General features: G+C 44.1%; 1 protein-coding gene across 1 annotated transcript in view; it reads right to left on the reverse strand.

The window, feature by feature from the left end:
• Window positions 1–16,148, reverse strand: part of nol4lb (nucleolar protein 4-like b) — an 89,720-nt gene extending 73,572 nt beyond the window's left edge. Inside the window, exon 1 of the mRNA XM_036534213.1 lies at window positions 15,733–16,148. Coding sequence (XP_036390106.1) covers window positions 15,733–16,065 — 333 coding nt within the window. The 5' untranslated portion in view covers window positions 16,066–16,148. The remainder of the gene's footprint in view (window positions 1–15,732) is intronic.
• Between the last annotated feature and the right edge of the window lie 10,156 nt (window positions 16,149–26,304).

Genomic DNA, 26,304 nt, shown 5'->3' on the forward strand with positions numbered 1-26,304 from the left:
AATTAAGGCACTGGAGGCCATATGGTGGATGGTGCTCTCAGCAAACGCTTTGTTCGGATCGGGTGCTGCTGTCCATGGGCACAGTATTGAGCGTCTAAGCTCCAAGTCTTCTTGCAGCACTCCACTAGGGCTCCCATTCACCACAATGCCCAGCAGAACATGGAAGAGCCCTGGACAGACTCTCACAGCTAGTCAAACGCACTGACAGCACACAGCGCACTCAAGTAGGGAGCGGAGAGAGGAGCGGGGGGGTGTCGCGAAAGGAGGATTGTAAGGGGAGAGGCAGGGGGGGGAGGGGTGTTCGCAACTTGGATAAGTTCATTACAAACGTGACAATGGGTCGCGTTTTATGGACCAATCTTCCCCCAGCGCTGGCGTCAATAAATAAATGGAGCCCTGTTGTTTTCGAATGAAAAAGTTACCAAGCGATTCTCTCGTCTTCCCTGAAGGAGATTCTTTTAGCCTGAGAGGATGGGGACAGGTAGGGAAAGATTAAAGAGTGTGCGTGTCTCCCTCTCTCTATCCACTCTCCCCCTCTCCCTCCCTGCCTGCCTGCTCCCCTCTCCTGCACTCTCAGTTCATAAGGCCCCTTCATTATATCCACATTACCTCGAGGTTTTGCTCTCACGTGCCTCCTTTCTCTGAGGATGATTAAATACTCCACAATCCCAATATCCCGTGGCAGATGCAACAAAGGACGTTTCCCCTGTTTGGCGACTGCAGCTTTCATGCGCTGCCACATGTAATTCTCTGGGTTCCGTCAGCACCTATTCCTGCTATTGTGCCGCTATAATTAAGGCACCATCAACACATTGTATATAAATACATACGTGAAGGCCTGAATTAAAAAATATTAACAATGCCCTGATTGAATTGTCTGTTGGTTATTAATGACAGTGAAATGGACTTCTGACCAGCGAGTTGCTAGTCTGAATCCTGAGAGAAACACTGCTGATGTACTCCTGAGCAATGTTCATAACTCGAATTGTGGAATAAACAGCTAAATAAAGAGTTAATATGTAAATACAAAAAAATGAAAGTAAGTTATGAGCGTTGCCTTGGATACTGGCATCTGTTAACCAAAAGACAAATGCCACAATGCACTGTAAATAATCATTATAAATTATTATCATAATTGTTACTATTGGTGCTAATAATGATTATTGTTACTATTATTATTTAGGATTAATTACCCTTGAGCTGGATCTGTCAACATAATTAGGCAGTGCTATGATGTGCTCACGTCTTGGTGTTATTAAGGTGCTAAAGGAGAGAGACAGACAGACAGCCAATCAGAGGTGGCCCTAATGAGAGACTGAGCTTAGCTAATTATCTGGAAGCAGGGAGGGGAGGGGGATGGGAGGAGGATGAGTGGGGTTCACACAGGCTTGCTTTTGTCCCTGCGCAGCATCTTCCCGCAGCACCAGGGCAGGGTGAGGGGTAGACGTCTCTTCGCTAAAACCTCCCTCTCTGCGTCTCTGCGTCCCCTCAGCGACTCACGCAGGCTTGCAGTGGCAGTGCCACGCGCCCTTTTTGCCCCAGCCATCCTATGGGCAGTCAAGCGGGGTGGGGACGGAGGGACAGCCGGGTCTGATTCCTGCTCTTCCAATCCGAATGGATGAGATCTATTTGCTGGGGATGGAAAGTAAAAGAGCCAGCGTGTTAGGATGAGCTGGTGGGAGGAGAGGTGAGAGGTGAGAGGGGGAGAGAGGGGACGTGTCGGAGCAGGCTCAAGGTTGCACAGGTCAGGGACAGTAGCCGTTTCCCTGGGCTGCTGATGTGCCGGCAGTTAATCAGACACTTACACACCTCGACCACAGAAGGAAAGCAGACCTAGGTGGTTTACGAAGTGTGTCAGGGATGGCTTCAAGATCAATTTACAGGACTCGCCACAAGCAGGCTGGATAACACACGTGTATGTGTAAAAACCAGAAAACCTGTGCTTCACGTCAACAAAAATGCAGAGACCCAACACTACTATGCAGCTACTATGCAAGACTCCTTATGGACCCTCTCTCAGGAAATGGCAGGATACAAAGAAGGAATTTAAAAAGTGGGATTCCGCCATGTGTGTGCATGCATGTGTGTGGGCTGGTATTTGTGTGTGTGTGTATGTGTGTATGTGTGTGTGTGTGTGTGTGTGAGCGCATGTGCCTGTGTGTGGGTGGGTGTGCATGCTGGCGGGTATGTGTGTGTGTGTAAGTATGAGCATGTGGGTTGCAGGCACAGAGATGTGTGCCTGTGTGCCTGGGTGCTCGTGTGTGTGTGTATGTATGTGTGTATGTGTGTGCGTGTGTGTGTGTGAGCGAGCATGTGGGCGTGCATGCTGCCAGGCATGTGTGTTTGTGTGTGCGTGTGCATATGTGTGTGTGTGGATGGGTGTGTGTGCTGGCAGGCATGTGTGTTCCTGGGTGTGTGTGAGCGTGTGGGTGTGCATGCTGGAGGGTATGTGTGTTGATGTGTGTGTGTGTGTTTTGCACGCGCCCGCATGAGTGTGTGGTACACACTAAAGGACACTGCAGGCTCTGCTTTCGTGCTCCTCTCTCCCAGGGTGTGCGTGGGGGGCTGCAGTTGATAATGAGGAGATGAGACGCTCTTCCTCAGACCCTGGCAGTTGGCGGACAGGGGGTGGAAATTGAGGCCCCAGAGCCAATTAAAATTGGTGTTAATTTCTCTTCCACTGGGAAAAAAAAACCCATTCTCCATGGCAACCATGAGAAAGCAAAGGGGAGGAAAGCGGAGCAACGTGAGCAGAGACTGTGAGGCCAGGAACAGCAGACTCACAGCCCCAGCCTGCAGGATTGGCACAACCAATCAAAAGTCCAAAAACACAAAAGCTTATGATGATAGACTCAAGCCGAGACTGTGAGGCCAGAAACAACAGACACACAGACCCAGCCTACAGGGAAAGCCCAAAAACACGAAATCTTATGATGACACACTAAAGCACATGCAAAGGAGGGGGATGGGGATGAACTACACATTTCTGTCCCTCTCTATACCTCCAGAAAAATAAAACCAAAGTGAAAAGGCTTCCATCTCTGAGCCAATGTCCCCTGGCCTTAGGCACGTTGTGTGTGTGCGTGTGTGGGGGGGTGGCTGCACAGGGACACACAGAAAGTCAGGGGAGGTTTACAGTAAGAGTCCCAGCCCCCCCTTGGCCTGCCCCCCCCGGCCCCTGGGAGCAGAGCCAGATCTGAACCCTCCTCACTCACACCACATCCTACAGCACAGCAGCAGGCTGGCGGGCCTCTCAGTAGCCAGAGACACTCTGGAAGTGGGTCACCCTGCCTGTGTGCAAGTGTGTGTGTGTGTGTGTGTGAGTGTGAGTGTGAGTGTGAGTGTTTGTGAAAGTGAGTGTCCATGAGAGTACGTGTGTGAGTGCACATGTGTGTGTGGGTGTGTGTGTGCGTATCTGTGGGCCTCCTAATATAAACACTCCCTCTGGAGGCCTTACTGGTGCCTTAATGAAACGCTGCGGACAGGCCAGCTCGGGGGGTGACATTCGGCACCTGAAGAAAATAAACAGATCAAAGGAAGAGTGCAACAAAGGCACTGACGCCGCACTGTCACGGTATACCCATCCAACAGACACGGACGGAATGATCAGATAGATGGAAAAATCAACAGCTTTTATTCCAGTAATGCTGGAAGCTGCTCTGCTGGCCCAGGTATAACTTGGCAAATTGTCTAATCTAGCCCCACAACCAGGCCATGTCACACAAGGTTTGGCTGACATTCTGCGACGTGAGACTAGCTATGCATCCATCGAAAGATTCTTTGGTGTTTAAAAGTGTTCATTTTTGTCATTTCACACTTTAACTTTATGTTACTCACAGAAATTGTATACTTCTACATTACACATTTAACAGGTGCAGCAGAGAACCGTTTTACTTGTGAATTGTTCATAGATTTTGTCAGTTTGTTCATAATGTGTGCATCATATTTTTCTCTGGCTAAGTTGACTATGATGGAATATATGTCTCCTTCTTTTAAAAAGTGTGTAGCATAACACCTGGGCACAGAAATGGAGAATTTAGCAGCCAGGGTTTGGCAGGCTTCAACAAGGTTCCTTTTGTGAGAAAGCAGAACTAAAGAAACACAGTAGGGTGTCAGCAAGAATCAGAGGACAGCAGGAAAATAGGCAGATAGTTTGGTGACCACGGGAATATCCAGGCTTCTGCATGACATTGCTTCTCAACCCACTGAAGCCTGGGAATTCAAAACTGTGTTCATCAACAGAGGTCTGAACTATAACTAATTAATCTACTCTGAAATTAATTGAATTAATCTACTACATGCTAAAAACTGGAGTAATTTCAGTTTTTCAGTTGCCACTAATGAAATTAATCCATTTGATCTGACGTTTCATTCACTACCCCTGTGTGCTAATGTAATGCTGATATAATGAGCTTCCTGAGGGCCCATCTATCCACTGTTTCAATATGCTTGTACTTACAGTGTGTTACACATGGGAGAGCTACTGCGGCAGCCCAAAGAGAGGAAAGATATTTACAGTGTTCTGAAGGCATGGTAACCACCTGCACACCATCTATGTAAGCACGATTTCCAGTTTATTTATAAACTAAGCTATAGGTGAACCCAGATGCCTTTAAAAATGAATGATTTAAGCTGTGACATCAAGTTTGGAATTCAGCTTAATTGTGAAGAATACTTGATCTCCTGCTATTCAACGCAGATAAAGGCTACATATCCTTGCAGTACACTGTATCAGCAGTCTTTGCTTGTTACACTGAGAGAATTTTGGAAAGTAATTCAGTCCCCAAAATGTGTCATGATGAATAAAATTCTGTCATTTAGCCCGAAAAATAAAGATTGTCTGAAGTGCGCAGGCAGCAGGCAATGATGTAAAAGTGTACTTCAGCATTAAGTGGGAGCTCCTGTTTTGTGATGGCTGTGTGACGCGGGCAGGCCAGGCAGCTGTGAGCTGACATTGCTGGTTGACGCTGGATAGGGGCGCACACACACCACATGGTCTCAGTCTGTTTGACCAGCTGGCCACCCCACACAAACACACACACACGCACATATCGTACACACCTCAGACTGACCCTGCGAACACCAGGCTAGTGCACTGTGCCCATGATTCCAGGCTGTCCCACTGCGAAACCGCTCCGACCCCATTCAGATGCGTTAGCGAGCGGTCAGGGCACAGTCTGTGTGGTCAGGAACTGCACCAAGACTAACAGGCCCGCACCTATGGAGACTCACACCACGGTTAACAGCCAGATGAACACCGGCCAATTTTCTGTTAGTGTGGATTACGGTACTTGGCGTGGGTATGAATGATTGTGTATGCTGCTCTGCTGTCTGTCTCTCCCCAGTTGTTGACTCCTTAACTGCAGGAACAAATTCCTCTCCTTTGCAGGATGCCCTTCAGCAGACTCTTCCTCCCACTCCTAAATCTCTGCTCATTCACCACTCTGCCTCCCACATCTCACCCTCCAGGTACACCTCCACTCTGAAAACAGAGTCCCATGTTACCAAGCAAGCTAGCTGGAGGGGGATGGGCTTCATTTCTTTAATCGTGTCACGTGACCTTTGCCTCCTGCTCCCTCTGGTCTGCAGTAGTGCCTTGCCTTGCCTTGCATCAGACCCAGCACACCAGGTCAAATCCGTATGGAGGTACTCAGTCCCCACCTCCTTCTCTAGAGAGCTCCACAGCCCAAGGCTGATTGGCCCTAGGGAACTGTCAATCACCTGAGCTCCAGTAGGGTATTAAATGTTGGCACAAGCACCTGTGAGTATAAAGATGCCAAAAAATCTCTGATATAATGTGAACTGTGAACATAATATGTCTCAAGCTGTGAACTGTGAACAAGCAGAATCAAATTTTTTTGGCCTTGTCAAACTGTCATTGCATCACATTGAAAAGAGTATTGATGAAAAAATGATAAATAAAATCAATTTTTAACATTGGAAGAGGAAACAGAATTAGTGGACAGATAGCTTTCTCTTGCTTTTGGAAATTAGCTTTAATTTCACATGCACATAGCTAACAGCAATTACACATGCAGTAAGCCTAACCTACTTCTGTTGAATAATACAGTAATACGACATATCTTCAAGTTTTATGTATAAAGGAAATATAGAGACTGATGGTTTCAAAATGACCAAATCCAAGCTCTACTATTCATCTCCCCTATTGAACATGCATTTGAAAATCTACCCCACTCTTCTTGCTGGGAGTTTCTGAAAAACAATCAAAATATGAACTTGGCCCTTCCTAGTGTGGACAAAGACTGACATATGTTTGCATGTCCCTGTCTAAGAAATGTGTAAACCATAATGAGGGCAGAAATGCGGAGGATGCAACGAGGGTGAGGACTTGCAGGGCGTAATGAAGATATTAATGCAAGGGACACATTGAGAGTGAAAATGTGTGGGAAACAATGATCATAGATGACATCAGAGAGAAAATCAAGCTTGCTCCTACTGGCAGAAATGTTGCTTCAGATTATAAACATGAGGATGACCACAAAAAAACAATAGAAATGGATCAATACAAACACACATACAAAGAAAGGCACACCAGTGCATATCCCTCAGAGTTATGCACACTTATGAAAGCCCCCACGTGCCATCCCAACCACTACCACCACTACTTTCAGTCCCCATTTACACCCAGGAATGACAGAACTGGCATGGACACAACAACCCTCGGTCCAGTTACCTAATGCATCCTCACCAGTCTGTCCTCCCAGCACTTCTCTTTACCCTACGGTAACCCTTTACCCCAACAGTCCAGCCCATGGTTACCATTTACCCGGTGTTGTCAACCCACCATTTACTGATGCAGAGTTTTGACAGCACTCTTGACCAAATGCATTTAATCTAACAACAACCTTCTACTAACAGTCATCCTGGCTGTCAATAGATCTTTTCTTGACAAAGTCAAATAGGCAGTGTGAAACAGAAAAAACTTCATTTATGTAGACAGTGCAAAATATAAACACACAAATCTTTATCTTTTTCATGTCTTATAAAAAGTCATTTCAGAGAGCAAGAGTTCAGATACAGGACAAACTCATGAGCAAACAAGCTCTGATAGCATCCCATGATTCCCTTTTAAATTGATCTGTCTTTTCTGATATATCTTTTCAGAAAAGCTTCTCTAAATTGTGCTGAATATTTTTGTTGTGTCTTTCTTCCCCTCAATAGTCCTACAAATTCGTAAGACACGTATGAACTAGAAGAAAAATTCAAACAATTGATATGCAGATGTCTCTGAGGATGCTCTGAATTTCCATACTCTTTTCTATGCATTTTCCTTCTTCTGAAACTTCCCCAGAATGGGTTAATGTATAACTGGAATGGCTTTATATGAATCCATCCTAATGGAGCCAAAAAAAGCCCTTCGGTGCCATCTAAGCTTTTGGCCCTTTCCACTCACAGATCAGGCTTCAGCTCATCCACCTGCACACATAAGTATGATGATGACCACATCCCTCTATCTCTCACTTACACTGACATATGTACTAGCACACGCACACGTACACAAACACACAAAGGCATGGTATCATCCAGGGTCTACCATGAGGGCTTCAGGAACGCCGTGCGCAGACCCACAGGGCATTTCCCTTCTCTGGGCCCTGAGTAGTGCGGTTTCAGTGACAGGGGGCTGGAGGGGCGGGTTATGGAGAGGGGGGGCCTATGACAGGCAGGACCCCACTGACTGCACACACTACTGCTGGCCCTATCCCAACCCCCCACCCCCCACCCCCGGCTCCTGCCTGCCTCTCTGCCTGTAACCCTGGGCACCCTGTGACGTAATTACAGCCAGCAGCGCCGTACAGCTGCAGAGGCAGCCGATCACTGTCAGGAAGGACTCTGGGGGGGGGGCACTTTGCACACAGACACAGAGAGGCGCCTTTCATTAGTGTGGGCCTTTTATTTTTACATCTCCCCTCTGCTTTAAATAAGTAAATAGATCAATAAGCAACGATACAGTGTGTGTCCCCTGTGGGTTAGGTGAACATAATATATTATTAATAATTTATTTCTCACTTTTCACTGGAATGACAAGATCACAAAGAGGGGATATTAAATTTGTATTCCTACCATTCTGTCAGAAGTTAAGCTGGAGCTATCAATGGCATTTAATGTGGTTGTTCTGCCTTTCTTGTTTGCTGATTTGCTTTGTCAGTCTTCAGGCAGTGTACTGGGAGCTGATCTTTATTTAACATTGACCATCGTCCTCTGTACTCTGTGTGGATCCCGAGAAATATAATGACACCTAGCAGCTGCCCAGGTGGGAGACTCCACCCTCCCCCAGCCCCGCCCCCTTTGACAGTCAAACTGTCCCAAACACACACACACATACACACACACACACACACACACACACACACACACACACACACAGGCTCATCCCTCCCGCCCTCAAGGGCTCCAGCAGGGCACGCCAGCATCCTGCTCAGTGATATTTGACACCGTTGTTTCAGGAAAACCACACAGACCAGGCACAGCAACAGAGCACACCTCCTACACCTCAAACTACATCTTTGAGGGGAGGGGGGGGTGAAATCGTGCCGAGGCGGGCCAGCAGGGGGATGAGCAGAGTGCCACGGGGGGGGGGGGGGGGAAGAGCCTCCCGTCACGAGTCCACACCTCATGTTTTTGGAAAGACAAAACAGAACAATGAAAGCCGCTGAATACCCTGAGCCACCGGTAACCAGCAGGCTTTCTGAGCACCGCTCTTCCATTCTGGGTTTCAGTACAGGAAGAGTGATTCTGTGAGCAGTATAACCACCTGCCAGTTGTGTTGTCCCTGCCATCCCCCCGCTTACATTGCCCCCGCCACCTCCCCAGCCTGAATGAAACACTAAATACATCCATTCATGAACAGCGTTTTCCTTTCCATCTTCTTCAGTAAGGCCGCTGGTCCCAGAGGGCGGCGGGCCAGGAGAGGCCTTGTGCTCTGAATCTCCACTACCACCCGTCCTCCTCCACATCAGACTCGCTCAATGCACCCAGTGGGTTCCTTCCCCCCGCTCTGCCCCTAAATTGGCATCCCCAGCTACCAGGCAGCTGCAGAGGAAGCCCCCCCCCCCCCAAACACGGACCCACAGGCCTGCATGGTGAAACCAGCCGATTCACTCAGAGGAAAGGCAGCTCCTTGCCTTGCCCTACCTCTGACCCTCCTGCCCCCACCGAGATAGATGAGCAGGAGGCAGGGGGTGGGGACGGGTGCACCACGAGAGGGGGTGAATCAGGGGCAGCCCTGGCAATTCAAGTCAATTTAATGTATTTATTTCTGAGGGGAAAGGGTCCCATTGAGATTAGAGAGATCCCTGGTCTGATAAGAGGCTGTCCCAATTAGGTTACCCCTTGAGGCAGACATATACTGGAGCCATCAACACATGTTGTTGTCACTGGTCAAGAGATAGAAAAAAACAAAGGAAAAGATAAATAAAAAACAGACCACCCCCCCAACCCCACAAATATACACAAATGACTCATGCTACCTAAAAATTCTTCCAACAATTATGCTTTTAGGGTGACATTTTAATGTTTGCTGCTCATCAGCTTTCTTCCAATAGTTGTCTTTCCTCATTTGCAATTCACTGAACCCAAGGACCCTTTCTACATCTGCCATTTTGCCATCATGCCATTTTGGCTACACACTGTAATAACAAGTTCTCTGAAGCTACTGTCCATAAGACGCATCTTAAACTGTAGGAAACATTGCGCCTGTGGAGTATAAACCTGTTGCTGCCTAATGGAGACTGAAATTCCAGGAAGGGAGGCAGAGCATTCATTCACACTGAAGAGCTTTTTCTCTTTTTGCCTTTCTTTAAAATACGATGTGGAAACAAGCGCTCCAGCAACAGTTGATCGAACTGCACTTAATGCTCTCAAAAGCGGCAAGGAGAAAGGACTCCTTCGGAGAGGAAAGAAGAATGTTGGGGCTATTTATAGGATCCTCGGAGAGGATGGTGTCAACTGCATGTGATGGTGCTCTGTGGCTGCCTCTTCTGGGCTCTGAGCCCTTGCTCACAGGCAACTCTCTCGTTCTCACTGTCTTCCTCCTTCCTCGGACACCAGTTTCACTTCTCATTTCCGACCTTGCCGTTGCTGTTCTTACTGTCGATAATATTGTAAAAAGCAGTGATTGCCCACACTATTGACAGCGTACCTCCATGCAGGTTCAGGAATGACCGTGATAGAGTCTAAAATTCAAGGCCATTTCCTTGGCACTTTCAGGGCCCACAAAAACAAGAAAATGATCTATGTATACTGGCACTCCCGTGTTTTACTGTGGTAGTCCGGACCTGGCAGTTCTAGTGGTCCTTGGCAATGTTTGAACTAGGCTGTGGGCTCAGTTGCATACTAACAAATTACAGTTAGACCTGACAGGAAAAGCATAGACCATAAGCCATGGCTTTTGTACTACATATGATCATTTTCATTAACATCAATGAGAGGTACAAAAAAGATCAAAAGCTACAGATGTTTATCGAGCTATATGCTGAAGAAGACCTCTGGCTTTACAAGAATGGAAACAGGACCACAGAATAAAGAGTCTTGTGAAGAAGCCATGATATTAAACTAATACATTCTGCCCTGACTGGTAGGAGACTTATATCTCTTTTCCAACATAAAACTGGAACAAGAGAAGCATTATCTGGAGCCAAAGCTGGCTGATCTGGTAGAGGATGATTAATTTTCCATTGCATCACCTGCAACCAGAGCTGTAACACACTAAAATCACACTGCATGCTGGCAGCTGCCCATATCAAGATGACTGGGCTATAACTGCGGCACAAGGTTGAGTTTGAAAAATAGAAAAACTACACTCCATACTACTTCTGCCTATGTACATTTGTTTTATGTGATCAGAAAGGGCAGAGTGCTCCTTTCTCACTTCCTTCTTTAAGAGAGACTAGAGCGGCAACCAAGAGGACATCTAGTGGGCCAGCAGAGACAGCAAAATGTCCCATTTATAATCACCTCCATTACAAACTAGAGCAGGGCACACCCCCACCCCCTTGCTGTGGTCTTCGACCAAAGGGCAAGACGTGTTTGCAATTTTATTCCAAAAGCATTTAAGGCATCGTGAAGGTATAGATACAGACAGATAAGAACCTTCTCAGACTCACCCATGTATTGGTGCAACGAATCTCTAATTTTAAAGGGGCGGCAGTCTTTACGTCAAATTAACATCAAATTAAATGTGTGAAAATTTCACCATATGATATTAAAATTAAACATAATTTACCATCAGTTCTTTATTTTTATGGTGTCCTAGCTACATGCGGATTGCCCTCAAAAAATTATTTAGGATCACTGAAGTTCAAGTCAGTCTGTAAGCAGGCCTCAGGTTTGATTTGGGGGCAACATCATATACCACTTCTTCAGTGGTCATGCTATACTGTCCCATTTTCCCTTACTTCCCTATCTCTCCTTACTTGTTTCCCAACTTCATCCACAGATCACTCAGTAAACCGTATGGCAATGCACACAATTTTAGAGGATACAGGAAAATGTGACATAACAGCTAATAGAGAGCCACCCATAAACCAACCAACGGAAGACAGCCATATCCCAGCTCAACAGAGGAAAATGGATGACCACTAGGATTGTTACCACTAACTTTGGGGTGTACATATTCTACACCTGAAAGTTAGTGGCAATAATCTTAGAGATCCTTGTGAAATAGAACAGTTGTCAGAGAAGCTATTATGTGAGTGTACAACTACAATTTAACCAACAAACTTTTTGCCTATCAGATAAGCACACTTCCATGTCTGCCATGCTTTTCAAGCAACCAGGAATTGTTTAAAAAATTGTTTTGAGTTATTAACCTGCACTATGCAAAGATTCATTTCTGCTCAAATATTTACAGTTTTTTAGAGATTATGAACATAATTGAATCTTAAGTAGTCACACTCCAAGATTGGACCTAATTCTCTAAATGAGGTATCTGAATGTGGTATCTGTTCTGACATTAATGTATGCAAGTAAACAAACAAACAAATAAATAAATAAAGCTGAACATATAGGTAGCTAAACAGCTTCAAAGAATAGCAAACAAAAATACAATAGCCAGTGGATTAACAATAACAATGATTGTGAAGCCACACGTTAAATCTGAAATTCACAAATTACATGTGTGCCACAAATGGGCAAATATATGCATCCAGTTACTTGGCAATGTTAAATGTATCAATAAATGAATGCCCATGACAGTCTTAGCAACTGTATGTGAATACCACTTGACACAGTAAGCACAAAAAACCCCACTGCGTCAAAGTAATTTTAGTGCATTCCAAAAGCTAAAAATGACCATTACAATGCCGTTGATCTGTAAATGTGACTGTGATATAAACTGTTCCTCTTTTTAACAGAATAATGTATCTCTAATGACTTCACGTAAGACCTGTATGCAGAATAATCTGATAAACCAACAAACCTACAGCAAACAGGAGAGATTTATTGTATGTATACATGCATATACTGGACCTGTTTCAGACCAGACACTGCACAGCTTTATAGGTACCTTGGACAAATTGTAAATACATATTTTAGGCATGTATATTCAACTTTGATTTGAAGCTAAGCACAGTTTCTATGACCTGATAAAAGGTAGGTATAAAAAATGACAGTTGTCATAAACCAGAGCTTTCCTTCCCCTGCAAAAAGTAATTAGCAACCTGTTCACCAACAAAATTCCCCACCTCCCACCACCATAAAAGGTAGGGTCAAAACCAAAAGGCACCACCATTACCTTCCAAGAGCATGAGGATTATTTTAAATATATAGAAATATGCCAATATGCTAATATACAGCTTCTAATAGGTGACTGTTTAAACAAATTTACCTTTTATTCATGATGAATTCTTTGTCTATTAGAAATATGTAACAAATGCATGTGAACACACACATGGACATACACTAACAGAAACACATACATACACACACATACACACACACACACACACACACACACACACACACACACACACCCAGTTGACACAGTGCTGGCTCTGGGAGAGAGGACAGTAAACTGGTCTCCTGCTTTCTCCTGACCTTAGGCAGCTTTCCAAAGCTCTGGCCTCATTCATCCACACAGAAACACAATCAGTGTGTCTCTCACAGGTACTGAGGAATGATTTACAAACCGTTTGCTGGAGAGAATCTCACATGTGCATGCACACGCGTGCGCATGCACACACACACACACACACACACACACACACGCACTCTTGGCGGAGATCTGTGCAATTAAATTATGAACATGAACAAACAAAATAAGAGGGACAAAAGTTATGATCAGTCCATATACTACTCATGCTTCACTTACCACTTTACCATATACACTGCAACACATGAATATCAATCTCTCTTAGAATTAGTCCCAAGAGAAGTATCTTCACACACAAGACTGATTAAAAGTCTCCACCCATCAAACTGCGTACTACTAGCCATGTGATCTCATCTGTTCATTAGAGATGTGATGTGAGCAAAAACAGCTGTGGCGAGAATCCAAAATTTAAAGAAAAAATATCTAAAAATAAAAATATTTATCCATCTTCTAATCAAAAGGCAACATGTCACAAAAATTGATTTGTAATTAGTGTTCTGCAAGTGGAGCAGGTTTTCAGACAGAATATGGGTCAAAGTTGGATCATGTGAGTGGGCATCACGTCTGTAGTTGCACTGATGGTGGTGCCAGTCAACACCACCTACCTAAAGACCCACATACCATCACCTAAAGATGATCAAGCAGAAATCACCACACCATCCCTCTCTAACCATTAGCATGGCAGAAGAGGCCATGATCTCTACTCTAACACCCCTTCGCCTTTGCTTGATTAATCTGTAATAAATTTATTTGAGGACTGGAATGAAGCTTCAGATGATCTTTCTCCAAATTGCCACAGATACACTGAGCATTGCTCTCTGGGATTTATCTGCCCCAGACTTTGGCCCAATTCTGCATCTTTGATAAGAAAGGCGCTGTTGACAGGTATTTGATCTATTTGTTCTGTTACTTTGTTCTGTTTCATCCTTTGTGTCAGACTCCAGTGTCAATATCTTTTAAACTAATATGCTAAAATTATACTTTCACTCCCAAATAACAGATCCAGAGTCAATTTGCACCCCTCTAATCCTAACCTCCACAATGCTTTGGTGAAGTATGGATACTGATCCAGGATCATCGCTTGGGGGTGGAATCCATCAACTCCTCCTCACTGATGACCGTGGCAGGTATGCAAACCACACAAATCAATGTACAGAAGACATCCCATAAGAGTGGGTAGACTTATTTTTGTCCCGTTCTCCCAGTTCTGAGGTTGACCCACATGCACTTAACTGAAGTCTGATCTGTGGTCCTCTGATCCTGAACCTGTACATTACATACTGTATAATGATGTTCTCAGCATTGTCACATATGATTATGTAGTCATGTTGTCAGTGAACATTAATCAGACGTCAGTGTTTTACCACTCTAGGTTCTACTGCAATAATGATGTGTGATCATTACTATCATGCCATTCACCAAAGCATGCAGTTATCATTTATTATGTAAAAAATACAGAATATAAATGTTGGATGGTTTGTAATAAAATGCTTTATGATTAAAAAGTTAAAAGCTAGGCTTTCACTGTAAATCTACCATGCATTCATTCCGTACCAAACTCTCTAAATGTTAATGACCATCCAATGGAACTGGTAAATCCAGAGGTGTTTTTTTTTTTTTTTTGCTTCGCGTCTGATTCAAATGCTATTACTGGAAAACTGGGATCTTAACTGCAGACCAAGAGAGACCATCCTCTGATATGCAATCTTCAAAGTTATATGAGGGACGGGTAGCGACCCTCCTTTTTCTCTGACCAACCCGTGAATGTTGTTTTACAATGAACAATGAACTGTCACTCTGTAGCCATCTTAAGCGTATGTTTAAAAATAATATGCGCACTACAGTTTAATACATTGGCTAGTTCTAACTGTTGTTTTCGACATGAAAACTAAAGAGAAGACAGAATTGTATCCAAATTGCAGTGTTGTTAAAGTATGGGATGGGCGTTTTATTTAGCGGTCGGTTGTATGCTAAGGTGTTTGCAGCAACATTCATCATTTAGCATGCACGCTTTTTACATATGCCCTGGGTGATTTATTTTGTTTCAGTTTTTCATACTTAGATGATATTCTTTGGAATGGTCTGTCAGGCTCGGCAAACCCCCTCACACACACACAGACACACACACACACATACAGCGCGATACAGAATAGTCGTGGTATTGGCGAATTTATCCGTAATGTGAGAGGGAACTTGCACGGTACCCGCGGACCCCACAGCAAACTACTATACACGGGATTTCCCCTCGAACTACCTAATCAGGTAAGGTTCTGTCTATCCATGTATAGTACCCTACCATTCATTGCTAGATGACGGGACCACACAATGCATATATGCAGAGCACTACCTTAACTCGCAACTCGCGACTAGTTATTACTAGTGTGAGCAGTGGCGTTGCCTTGGTAGCGGCGATAGGACATAAACCAAAGCTTTCTGGGGTGAAAGGGGGAGGAGAAGGGGAAGGAGGAGGGGAGGGTGGTACATAAACCCCAAAAAGTTGGAATTAAATACAGGTGAGTAAGTGGGCGAGGTTCATAAACATACATTTGCTTAAGTAAATAGAAAGCCTTGCGCGCGCACATAGGACATCACCCAGACAAACAGTGAAAAGACACTTTACAAACCGTTGCCTTGATGGGGACGTAAAGGACCGGTTTTCCAGATGCTCCATTGTGGTCGCCTTGAATGCTCCCGACCTGAAAACCTTTGGATTTCACCCAGAATTTGAATTTGGCGTTGATGTGGTTGCTCTCGATGTAGACGCCGCCCGACTCGTCGTTCTGTAAAAGAGTCTGAAGGATCTTGTTGTATTTTCGCCGGGTGACCGTCTTTGTTTTACCCGAGTCCCCGTAAGTGCGGAGGCACCAGTCCTGAAATTCGTTGAACATCTCTGCCTCCGACACGACAGGACTCCTACTCCTTTTCGTTAAATCCACGCACGATTTTTTTGTTGTCATGGCTTTGTCTATTTATTATTTTGCCTTTCTAGCGAGCATCAAATTAATTCAAATCCGACCGAAATTTCAATTAAGCAAAAATGTTTTATTCCCTTCACAAGGAGGAACGCCTTGCGACTCGGACTATTATTTCCTCCCCGAATAAACAGAAATACGTAACGTTAGCTTGCTGGCTAGCTGTGTAGATTCGTGTGGTCTCACACCTGTTTGCAGAAACGCTTCCCCTCCTGTCCCAAACGGCAACAACAAATGTCAGTGCTTCACATCCTACGCCGAGGAACTGAGAGAAGGGGCTGTCCTACGAAGCGGGTATGTCCCACCTGTGAAGGTCTCCTGGCTAGCTAAAAAATCTACACTGCCTTAATTTAAAGACTAAATTTCGAAGAAAAATAAGCGAAGCGGCGACGTTACAAAACGCGTTATTTACTCATCGCCTTTAACGGATAGATTTGCAGGTGTCTATATCAAAATAAGACAGGACCAATTTAACGGCTAACCCACGAGCTAATAGTATACACCCCCCTAAAGGTCCACCTGGAATCGTCTTCCACCTGTTTGAATCGGACCTGTGCTCCGCCCGTCCCGAACCGTCTTCAATCGTGAACGGAGCAAAGCAAATTAAAGCGAAACATTCTTTTAATGAAAGTCAATAATGCAGCTCGCTAAATGTCTAAGACACGTTAAACCATTCACAGCCCCTACCATCTACAAAATCCGTGTTGACGGGTTTGGAGAGCGGACGCCAAAATGCAACAGGAAGTGCGGTCCCCATAGCCGAAATGAACACAAAGCGGACTGCCCGTCCCATGCGAGAGGAGAACTGACGGTTAAAGAACTGAAATGATCGGGGTTTATTACTGTGATTATTATTTCATAGGATATGGGACAGCGTTTATGATTTAATTTCTCTTTGAAATAATTTAGGTTGCCCAGCCTAATTCAGCTCCTTTTTTTCCAAAAAGACGAATGAAAATTAAATTACCCCCACCCCTGCCCATTTTCTAAGAATATCCAGGTTTCACAATTGTGGGAACAACCGGTACGAAAAAGCACCGTATGGAATGATATGGTGATGACAAGTGGAAATAAATACAGTCGCCATACAGGAGATATTAAATATTTAAGACTGCATCTGCGTTGCATGTATTTTGCTAAGAACAGGAGTAAATAACAGGAACAGCACTTCCTTTCCCCACGTCTGTTGTGTGTTTTCCAGCAAATTTGTCAGTTTAACCGTTGTGTTTTCGTTTTACAGTCCGTTACTTTTGTGGTCCCATTCATTGACCTATAGAAGTGATGTATGCCGTAACGCGCGCGCGCGCACACACACACACACGCATACATAAACACATCGTTGTTCACACTATGGCCAGTTTATGGCATGATTGATACTCATTGATTGGCAGATCCTGTTTCTCATTGAGTATTTGTCATATAGTGTAAATCAAATACATTGGCAAAGCATTGTGTCGAAATTGCTCCATTCTAAAAACCTAGTGTTTTCAGACTGACTCTTCAGGACAGTGCTAAAATCAGCGTAAGTGTAGCTATATTATACATTGGGTAAACATAAAACATTCACATGGTGCCTTAAAAATTAATAATTATTTTTTGTTCTTTTTCTGAAGAAATATGGCTGTTATTTTCACTTGTATTTTACCTGACCTTTTATAAAAGGCTAAATATTATCAATGCCTTATATTTCTATTAAAATACAACTTTCATTTATGATTTAGAAAATAACTGACTGTTTGTGCTGAAATGTTTATCTGAGGGGTAGGGGTGGAAAGCAACTGAAATATAGTGTGTTATTTAACATCCTGATATCATTCCCATCAAAGTCATCCCAGAAAGTTGGCCCAATCGACTGCTACAGTAGATCCAATTGTCATGCAGCCAATGCTGGGCAAGTTATTAATATTAATGATATTAATATTAATGGTATACACACGCAAAACAAACAATATGATGCTGTGTAATAATCTGACTCTCCAAGATAACATTTTATATTGATGAACAACAATGGAGAAATGGTGTTTTACTTTCACGAATAAAGCCAATCCTCCAAAAGACCAGCAAAATAAGGTAATAGGTAATGCTTTTCCACAAATGGGGTCATATTTCTTAGCCAGTTACCCAACTGCATGAACACTTACCTTTTTCTGGACTCTTAGACTCTGACTCCTTTACTTCTCTTCTTTCCATCCTCCTTTCTCTTTTCATTCACTTTGTAACACCAGGCAGCACCTTTTTCACAGGCTATGGTAACATCCTCACACGTGATCTCACCAAGGAGCTTATGCTATATTGAGGACATGCCGTAAATTTCTGGTTCCCATTCAAAAACCACCCTGCTTTGTTTAGATAAACACAGTGGGATTAAGATATGTATGCTGTTTCCTAAGCACTTGTTAAACTGTGATGTGTTGGGTGTAGAACTGAATGAAGTTAATTGTCCACACAAACTGGCTGTATATTGTATCTCTCTATAAGATAAAAGCAGAATTAAACATAAATAAATAAGTAATGTCTGTGATGTGTGAGATTGTATTATTACATTTGATTTGATGGCATCATTTTTTCCCAGCAATGCAAACTTATTTTAGCATTTCATATATAACTATACTATTGGATAGGTAGCAAAGAAAGCAATAGGAATATAGAATTATTGAGATGGAATAGCAATAGAATTATTGAGATGAAACCTCAAACAAATAGGGGTTAAATCAAAACTTTTCCTCACTTTTCTGTTCACAAATCACAAATAATGCACGATCAATTAAATTAAATTCCCTGCATTGATACTGCAATCCCAGATAAGTAGCCCATCTCAGAGAGTGCAAGCAGTAAAAAAAATGTATGAAATGACAGACGCTGCTCTGTATATAAACTGTATATCAGAAAGCATACCATAGGTATACCACATAACATGTCATCTTTTCTGTATTTAGTGCTATTTTTCTGTTGGAGATTTTTTTCACAATAGTATTTGCCATTTTAATCATTTCATGCAGTCACCCTGGGTGAAGGTGTCTACTTAATATGATAATTGAACAACAGAAACATGAAAAACAAGAATGTCTGTGTTTGGAACACAAACAGCAGTCCAGAATTTTCTCTGCTAAAATATCCCTGTTTGTGTACTTTGGCCATCTTCTTGTAGGACCGATGCAAAACAGGCATGGTCCTACTTTTTCAAACAGTTGTTTGAAAAGAAGGTTCGAACATATCAGTATACCATGTTTTTTGTGTTCACAGTCCAAAAACAAGCTCCATAAACAAGCTTTCCTCTGTCTTTCATCTGCCTTAGAGCACAGGTTTCCTGCCTATAAATGTGCACAATTCTTAACGTATTAAGTGTGAGAATGTAAAAAAATTCCCTTACACATAACCACCGCTACTCATTCTCTCAGTTATCAATCCACTGCCTTGTATTGTATGCAGAATATCATGGCCATTGCTCAATCTCTCACTCTGCTGTAAGTTAGAGAGGACACACCATGTGGGTCCCTCCCAAGCAGTAAGCATGAGAGACGGAGTGCCTATTGGTGGTCGAGGGTTGCAATAAGGACAGTTTCAGTTAGAGTTAATTGTGCTACTTCCCTTAATTTTCTATACATTTTGTCTCTGTTGATTATAGTTTAGCAGAGAAAGGAGTGTTGGGTGTTGAGGAGGACTCACTGCTGGGTGGCTTATACATTCATACACATACACACACTCAACATACATTCAAACGGAATAATCTGATGTTCAGTCTGGAATCACAACCGGCAGCTGTAAATAACCACCTCAACAGTAACACAGCACATTGAGTGTGTGTGTGTGTGTGTGTATGTGCATACAAGTAAAATGTTTGTGGGGTTTCACTGCTTTCTCAGTACGTCCTTCGATTTCAATATGGCTCCCCTGCTTTTGTGTTTATATGTTCTTGAGCATGTATACTGATATTAATACATTTATGCACTCCTGGTCCAAAAACCACCAGCAGATGCCATAGTTGAAATGCTCTGTCATTTCTCAGGACTCAGGATCAATTGCATTCACATGGCAAATCATTAATTACACAGTCACGGGGACCTCCAAATGATGGTCTGCCTTTACAAAACGAGTCTCTCTTCTCTTTTACAGTTTCTGTTTTCTGTCCTTTCTGAGATAGCCTTCGTCGACAGCTGAAGTGAAGAAAGCCAACAACTCAACGAAAGGTATCAAAATAGCACAGCACTATGGGAAGTGAAAGTATGTTACAAAATACGTTCGTCTCTCAGCCTCTTTTCCCCTTTTTTCGTCTCGGAGGCTGGGACAAAAAAGACTGCCCGGGTCGAGACAAAAATGGTCAGTCATCTGCGGTTTACCATGTCATTCCTTTTTCTCAGAAACGTTTGTCACCCTTCTGTCGAAATCATAACCGATGGTTGGTGTCCCTCCATGTCCCTGATATTTCTTTTGTGTTTCTTCGATTTGTATTGAAGTGAATGGCTATCTCACATTTTTCCTTTTGCACTCTGCACTACCCTTCCCATTCAATATGTACACCGCACCCCCACCTCATTCCATCTCGTGCTCCATATAAGCAATATAAAATATTACGTTGTGGTCCAGTGTCTTATGTGGCACTTTGCATACTGCGTTGGTGCAATATTACAGACTTCAAGTCTGACTGTGCATCATATTCTTTGGGTCACAATATCATTTCAATAGCATGGACACAGTGAGTCAGTGCATTCCAAGAAGATGAATGGTACCCTTCCCTAGACACAGCAATATTGCAGTCCTGCCCACCACTGAGTCTAGTTCCCCACTTTGATGCAGGACTGAGCTGGGCCTGCCGTGTCTATCTGTTGCTATGACGGCAGTCAGCTGGAGGGTCTTTCAGTGGGCGGCTGTTGATCCCTGCCGTCCTGGCTCTGAGTGTATGTGCTCGGTTTCGTGGACGACTCACTGACTCCTTATATGCCTACATGTACCGTCTCACTGACAGGTGCACCCTGACATTCAAGCAAACAGGAAGACGTGCATGTTTATGTATACACACAAACACATACACACACACACACAGATCCACACACATGCACATACACACACACAAGCTTTTTCCACTGTCTTTGCTTTTGATGCACACTCTGCTTTAGTGCTTTACCATAAGCTGCACCCCTGATTACTGTTTACCCACCAACATAGCTCACAGCATAGAAGCCACAATGTGAAACACATGACTTCCACTGTGAACACGGGCCATGGAATCTCATACAGAGATCTAGCTCACAGGAAGCAGAGGAGGAAAGTTACTATGATGCTAAATTTAAAGCAAGATTTTTGTGACAGATATTCTACACCTCAATCTTCAAAAAGTCCCTCTTTTGGTCTGATTATCAGGTTGTAGTTAACTCAAAATGAAAATAAAACAGGTTGTATAGTGGATGCTGTAATCTAGTTCAGATTGGCAGATTGAATCTTGGGGTAGCTGGGCAGGGTAGGGGTAAGCCCATCTAGGACTGTGTTTCCGTGCTGGACTGTTAATGCTTTTTGGTTATACTCCAGGCAACATGGGACATGTTCGCAGTGTTTCTGCAGTGCAGTTGCAACGCTGATCGTAGGGTCTCAGCAATGCTTTGAGAAGTTTATGCATTGGCATGGACTGTATGACTCACTCTATAGCCCATTGTTTATAACATCAGTCAGGCTGTCCAACCCTCTGATCATGGCAGTTTTGATTGAGTTTGTCCACACTTATAACCAAAGGTAGAAACTGGGGCAGCAGCACTCACAACGAACATCACCAAACACAAGTCAATCAATAACACCGTATCTAATTATTACAGTGTCTGAAGGCTGTACATGAAGCATAATGGGTATTTAATGATCATCTATCCATCTTACACACTGGCTAAACGAGATAGCCTGAGGCACCGGTCCTGAACAGGGTTTTCAGATGAATATTTTTGTATACATCTACAGGAAGGATACACAGTACAAAATAGGTGCTGCATATGCATGGTAAAAATATGCAAGTTGCTCTGAGAGGTCAGCTCTAGCTCTAGGCTGACTCCACCAACCACTGCTCGGCAGTTGTTTTTTTACCTGATTTCTAGTGAATACCAATTAACATAAATAGCAACGGTTACGACAGCTGTGGAGTCTAGCATATGTGTCCTTAAGGTACCCCTGTGATGTTAGGTTGAGCAGATTGTGTTTCTTTAACTGCTGTTTGTTTAGCAGATATCCTAACCCCGGGTTACTTCCACAGGTTACATTTTGACACATTATACATTTGTACAGCTGGATATTTGCTGAAGAAATTGCTTAACATTACAACAGCAGGGCTCCAACGTAGATTTGAACCTTAACCTTTTGTTTACAAAACAGGTTCCTTAACTGCTACACCACACTGCTTCCTCAGATATAAAAGGCATGAAAATGTACATTACAAAATTAGATTTCTCATATTAGTGGTATAGTGGCATACAAAAGGTGAACTTCTAGGCAGAGGTTTGGTACATGACTGAAATACCTGCAGACATTCAGTCAGAAAGAGAGGGTCCATGGAGATGCTGGGTCTGTTTTCAGGCCCTCTGACTCAGCTTTCACAGCTTTCAGTATGATTCGCCCTGTCTTTAGTATTCAAGACAACCTGCAATATCTTTGAAAAACTCTGCATTCGAACTCCATGCCCCCATGCCCTGCTGATGTGTCAAATTGAGAGAAAAGTTGAACTGGTGCTGATGCAAATGAATGAAAATGAAAAAAAAAAAAAAACAGATGAAAGATTTATTGAATCATTATGACCAGTTTCAGGTTTAGTGCGTCAGAGACTGTTGATAGTGTAGCCATATCAACTTTTATGTGAAACCCATTCTTACCTAGAAACCCGTTATGGAGAATTCAGAGCTTCCTCAACTCCCGCTCACACAACAGCTGCTGACACCTCCTCAACTCAGGCTGCAGCACCAGCTCCACAGCATACACAGCTCCAGGCTACTCCTCTGCTGCTCCGGAGGTCCATTAGAAAAACCTCCTGCACACACACGTGCAGCTGGGGCAGGGTTGGTTTGGCACCGCAGCCCTTGTGGTCCGCATGGCACACCAAGCGATCCGATTAGCTGACCAAAGAAAAGACTGCAATTCCCAGCCAAGGGAACTAATCGTACTCTTGTTCTGGCTCTGGTGGGTGACATCACCGTCTGTGGCAGATATTTACATGCTTACTCACGCCTCTGTGCTCAGCTACACATGCATATGCCACGCGTGACAGGAGCAATGGGTTCATGTAGCGGGGCAGGGCTCATAACCTGAAATGCAACCAGTTTTATTCTCAGGCGGGGCTCCTTTTTGTGATCTTGGGCAAGGTACTTAACCCAAAGCTATGAGCTATGTAAGTCATTCTGGATGAGAGCATCTGCTAAGATGATGCAACGTAATCAGAGCGTTTGAGAGAAAGCAGCTGGCTACAAAACAGCCCAGACCCAGAGTTTACCCAGCCCAACCAGAGCAACACTGCACAAACAAGTAAAAAGTCAACAGGAACTTCATACCCTAATGCACAGCGACAGAAAGGCTGCTGATCAAGCTGTGATAGCAGGGTTAACATTGCAGAGGTCTGGGTGTCTTCTCTCAATACGCATCAGGATGGCAGTGCCCCTACACCTGCAGCAAGGCCTAATGAAACGGTGCGCCTTTGTAATCTACATGCAGGGAGTTGCGCTGCTGGGGTCACAAACAGGGGCTGACAACAGAGATGTCGACTTTGCAATGTCACTCCCAGCCCAAGGGAGGGTGCGTGTCATGTGTGAGTGTCTGTGTACGGATAATGTGTTTAAGGGTGACTGTGTTCAACTCTCAGACTGTGTATGTGTTGCTCAACACTTAGGTTATGTGTGTGAGAGTGCGTGCGTGCGTGTGTGTGCGCACGCGTGCATGTGATTTTCTGCGTGCATGTAAGTCTCTGCAGGCAGATCACCTCCTATTCCCGTCTAGCACGAGCGTGGAGTAGCAGGTCGGGATGTTCTTCACACATAGGGCTGTGGGGGACAGCCTTGTGAGCAGTGAGCCCACCTTTCCCTCTGTTTTCTCTACCTCTCTCTCCCCCCACCCTCTCTGTGTCTCCATCCCTTTCTCTCTGTTTATCTGTTCACTTTCTCTTACTGTGGCATGCAACCTTCAAGCACACAAACAGAATGCCCCATCCCCCCACTCTGAAGAGGACAGTGCATCCCTTGGATACAAACCCCTGGTGAGAATATGCTAAACTGGCAGTGCTGGTGATCCATGGGGATGGCACATCAGTGTAGCTGTGCACAGTATCATAGTATCATCCACTGTAAACAAGCAGAGGAGGGTAAGGAGACATAGCCTTTTGTTTAATGACTGTGTATGGGCGTCTGTGTCCATATGGATTGTGTGCAAAGAACCCTCGTATCCCACATGTCTGGCCAGTTAGAAATAAGGAAGGGAGACACACCTTGGCAGGAGTCAAACAGTCGCACTGGGTGTGGGAGAACGCCTTACACTTTCCTTACCAGCAGTTATACACAGTAAGAGAAGCATGCACAAACGCCAACACTAATGCTATGCAAACCAACACATGGAAACACACATGGACAAATACGCATACACAAACACATAAATGCACAAGCGTACTTAAAAACGTGCACACACACACACACACACACACACACACACACACACACACACACTCACAGCAATGGTGCCTTGATCAGCCAGCCTGCCAGGGCACACTGAGTCCATCTGTCTCAGGGAGATGTCACGGGACCTATTGACAGAGGCGACCTCTGACCTACAGCAACCTATCGGCCCGTCCCCCTTGGTCAGAGGCGGCATGTGCTGCCCTTGCAGCTGTCGGGCGGGGTGTGGGCTTACACTCTTTCACATTGTTGATGAGTCAATTCAGTCATAATTAAAGGGACAGCTAAATCCCTCACCCCCTCTGTGCATCACCTCTAAACAAGCCCCTCTCCACACAACCACTCAATTAAGCGTGTCAGGTCTGGGGTTAAGGGACTGCCGGTGATCACACCTGCCTCATACAGGAAGCTCAGCACCAAAGCTACACACCCCTCTGTTTAAGGGACAGTTCAGAACAATATACATCATCAGTGTTTACATTTTAAAAATGTTCCAAAAACAGAATGTAATATTGGATTGGTAAAATTGGGGATTTTTGTTCATCTCTTATTATGATGTGGAATTTACTGTAAAGGTTGGTAAAAATAGTTATTGTCAAGGAAATCTTTAAGAAGCGGTCTAAAGGTTGGAACCACCACTAGGCTGCATTTCCAAAGTTATTCTCAATTTACTGTCTGTTAGGGACAGAAAACCACTGCCCAGGGGAATTTACACACTGGATTAAATGGTAAATACCAATCTGAGGAGGGACACCCCACCAACCAGTGATAGCAAGCATAAGGGAGCTTTAGTGTCAGGTGTCCACCAACAGGTGTACTGAACGCCCAGATTCATTGAGGTGTTGATTAATTATGTCTGGCTCTGGATCGATGTAAGTTGCTGTCCTTCTTCCCCACTGGGGAGCACAGCATTGTAAAGAAAGCTAGAAAACTATAGTTGCAATGTCTCTCACTCTCCTCTCACTCCTCGTGTTCTCAAAGGCTTTGTCTATTCCACTGCAATTTGCCACCAGCTGTGTCCTGGAGATCACCTAGGGCAACCCTCCCCCACCTCACAACTTAACCTCTCTTTCACTTTTGCTGTCTCTAATTCTCCCCTTTTTCGTCCTAAATCTGACCACACACATGACTCTTGTTTCGAGTTTTGTGTTGATAGCTTGCCAGATTCATTTTTCATTTGTTTGGTTATTTATGTCATTCAGCATATAGTACAGTGGCGCAGCTGCATTTTGAGAGCTGTTAGAGATAGGACACCTCAGAGCGTATAAGCTTCATGTAACAAGCCAAACAGAGTATGTCAGGCTTCAGGCTGAACCAATGAGTCGAAGTAAAATTCGGTTGCTCTGATGGGCCGGTTAACATTGCTTCACAGCGAGAACAGCAACGTCAGATCAGGATTCATTCAATGTGGAGCCATAGCAGTCCAGACCCCCCCCCCCACAGAAAGACATTGTGCATAGGGATAATCCTTAAGAACTCCCGTGTTTTTATGGTTAACCCCTTTAAATACACAGTTAACTACTGAGTATAACTTCCCGTTGGTCATATAATGTAGCATATTGAATCCCCTCCCCCCTCCTTAAGACCCTCAGCACTCCCA

The sequence above is a fragment of the Megalops cyprinoides genome, chromosome 7, assembly GCF_013368585.1.
Source record: "Megalops cyprinoides isolate fMegCyp1 chromosome 7, fMegCyp1.pri, whole genome shotgun sequence".
Classification (NCBI taxonomy): domain Eukaryota; kingdom Metazoa; phylum Chordata; class Actinopteri; order Elopiformes; family Megalopidae; genus Megalops; species Megalops cyprinoides.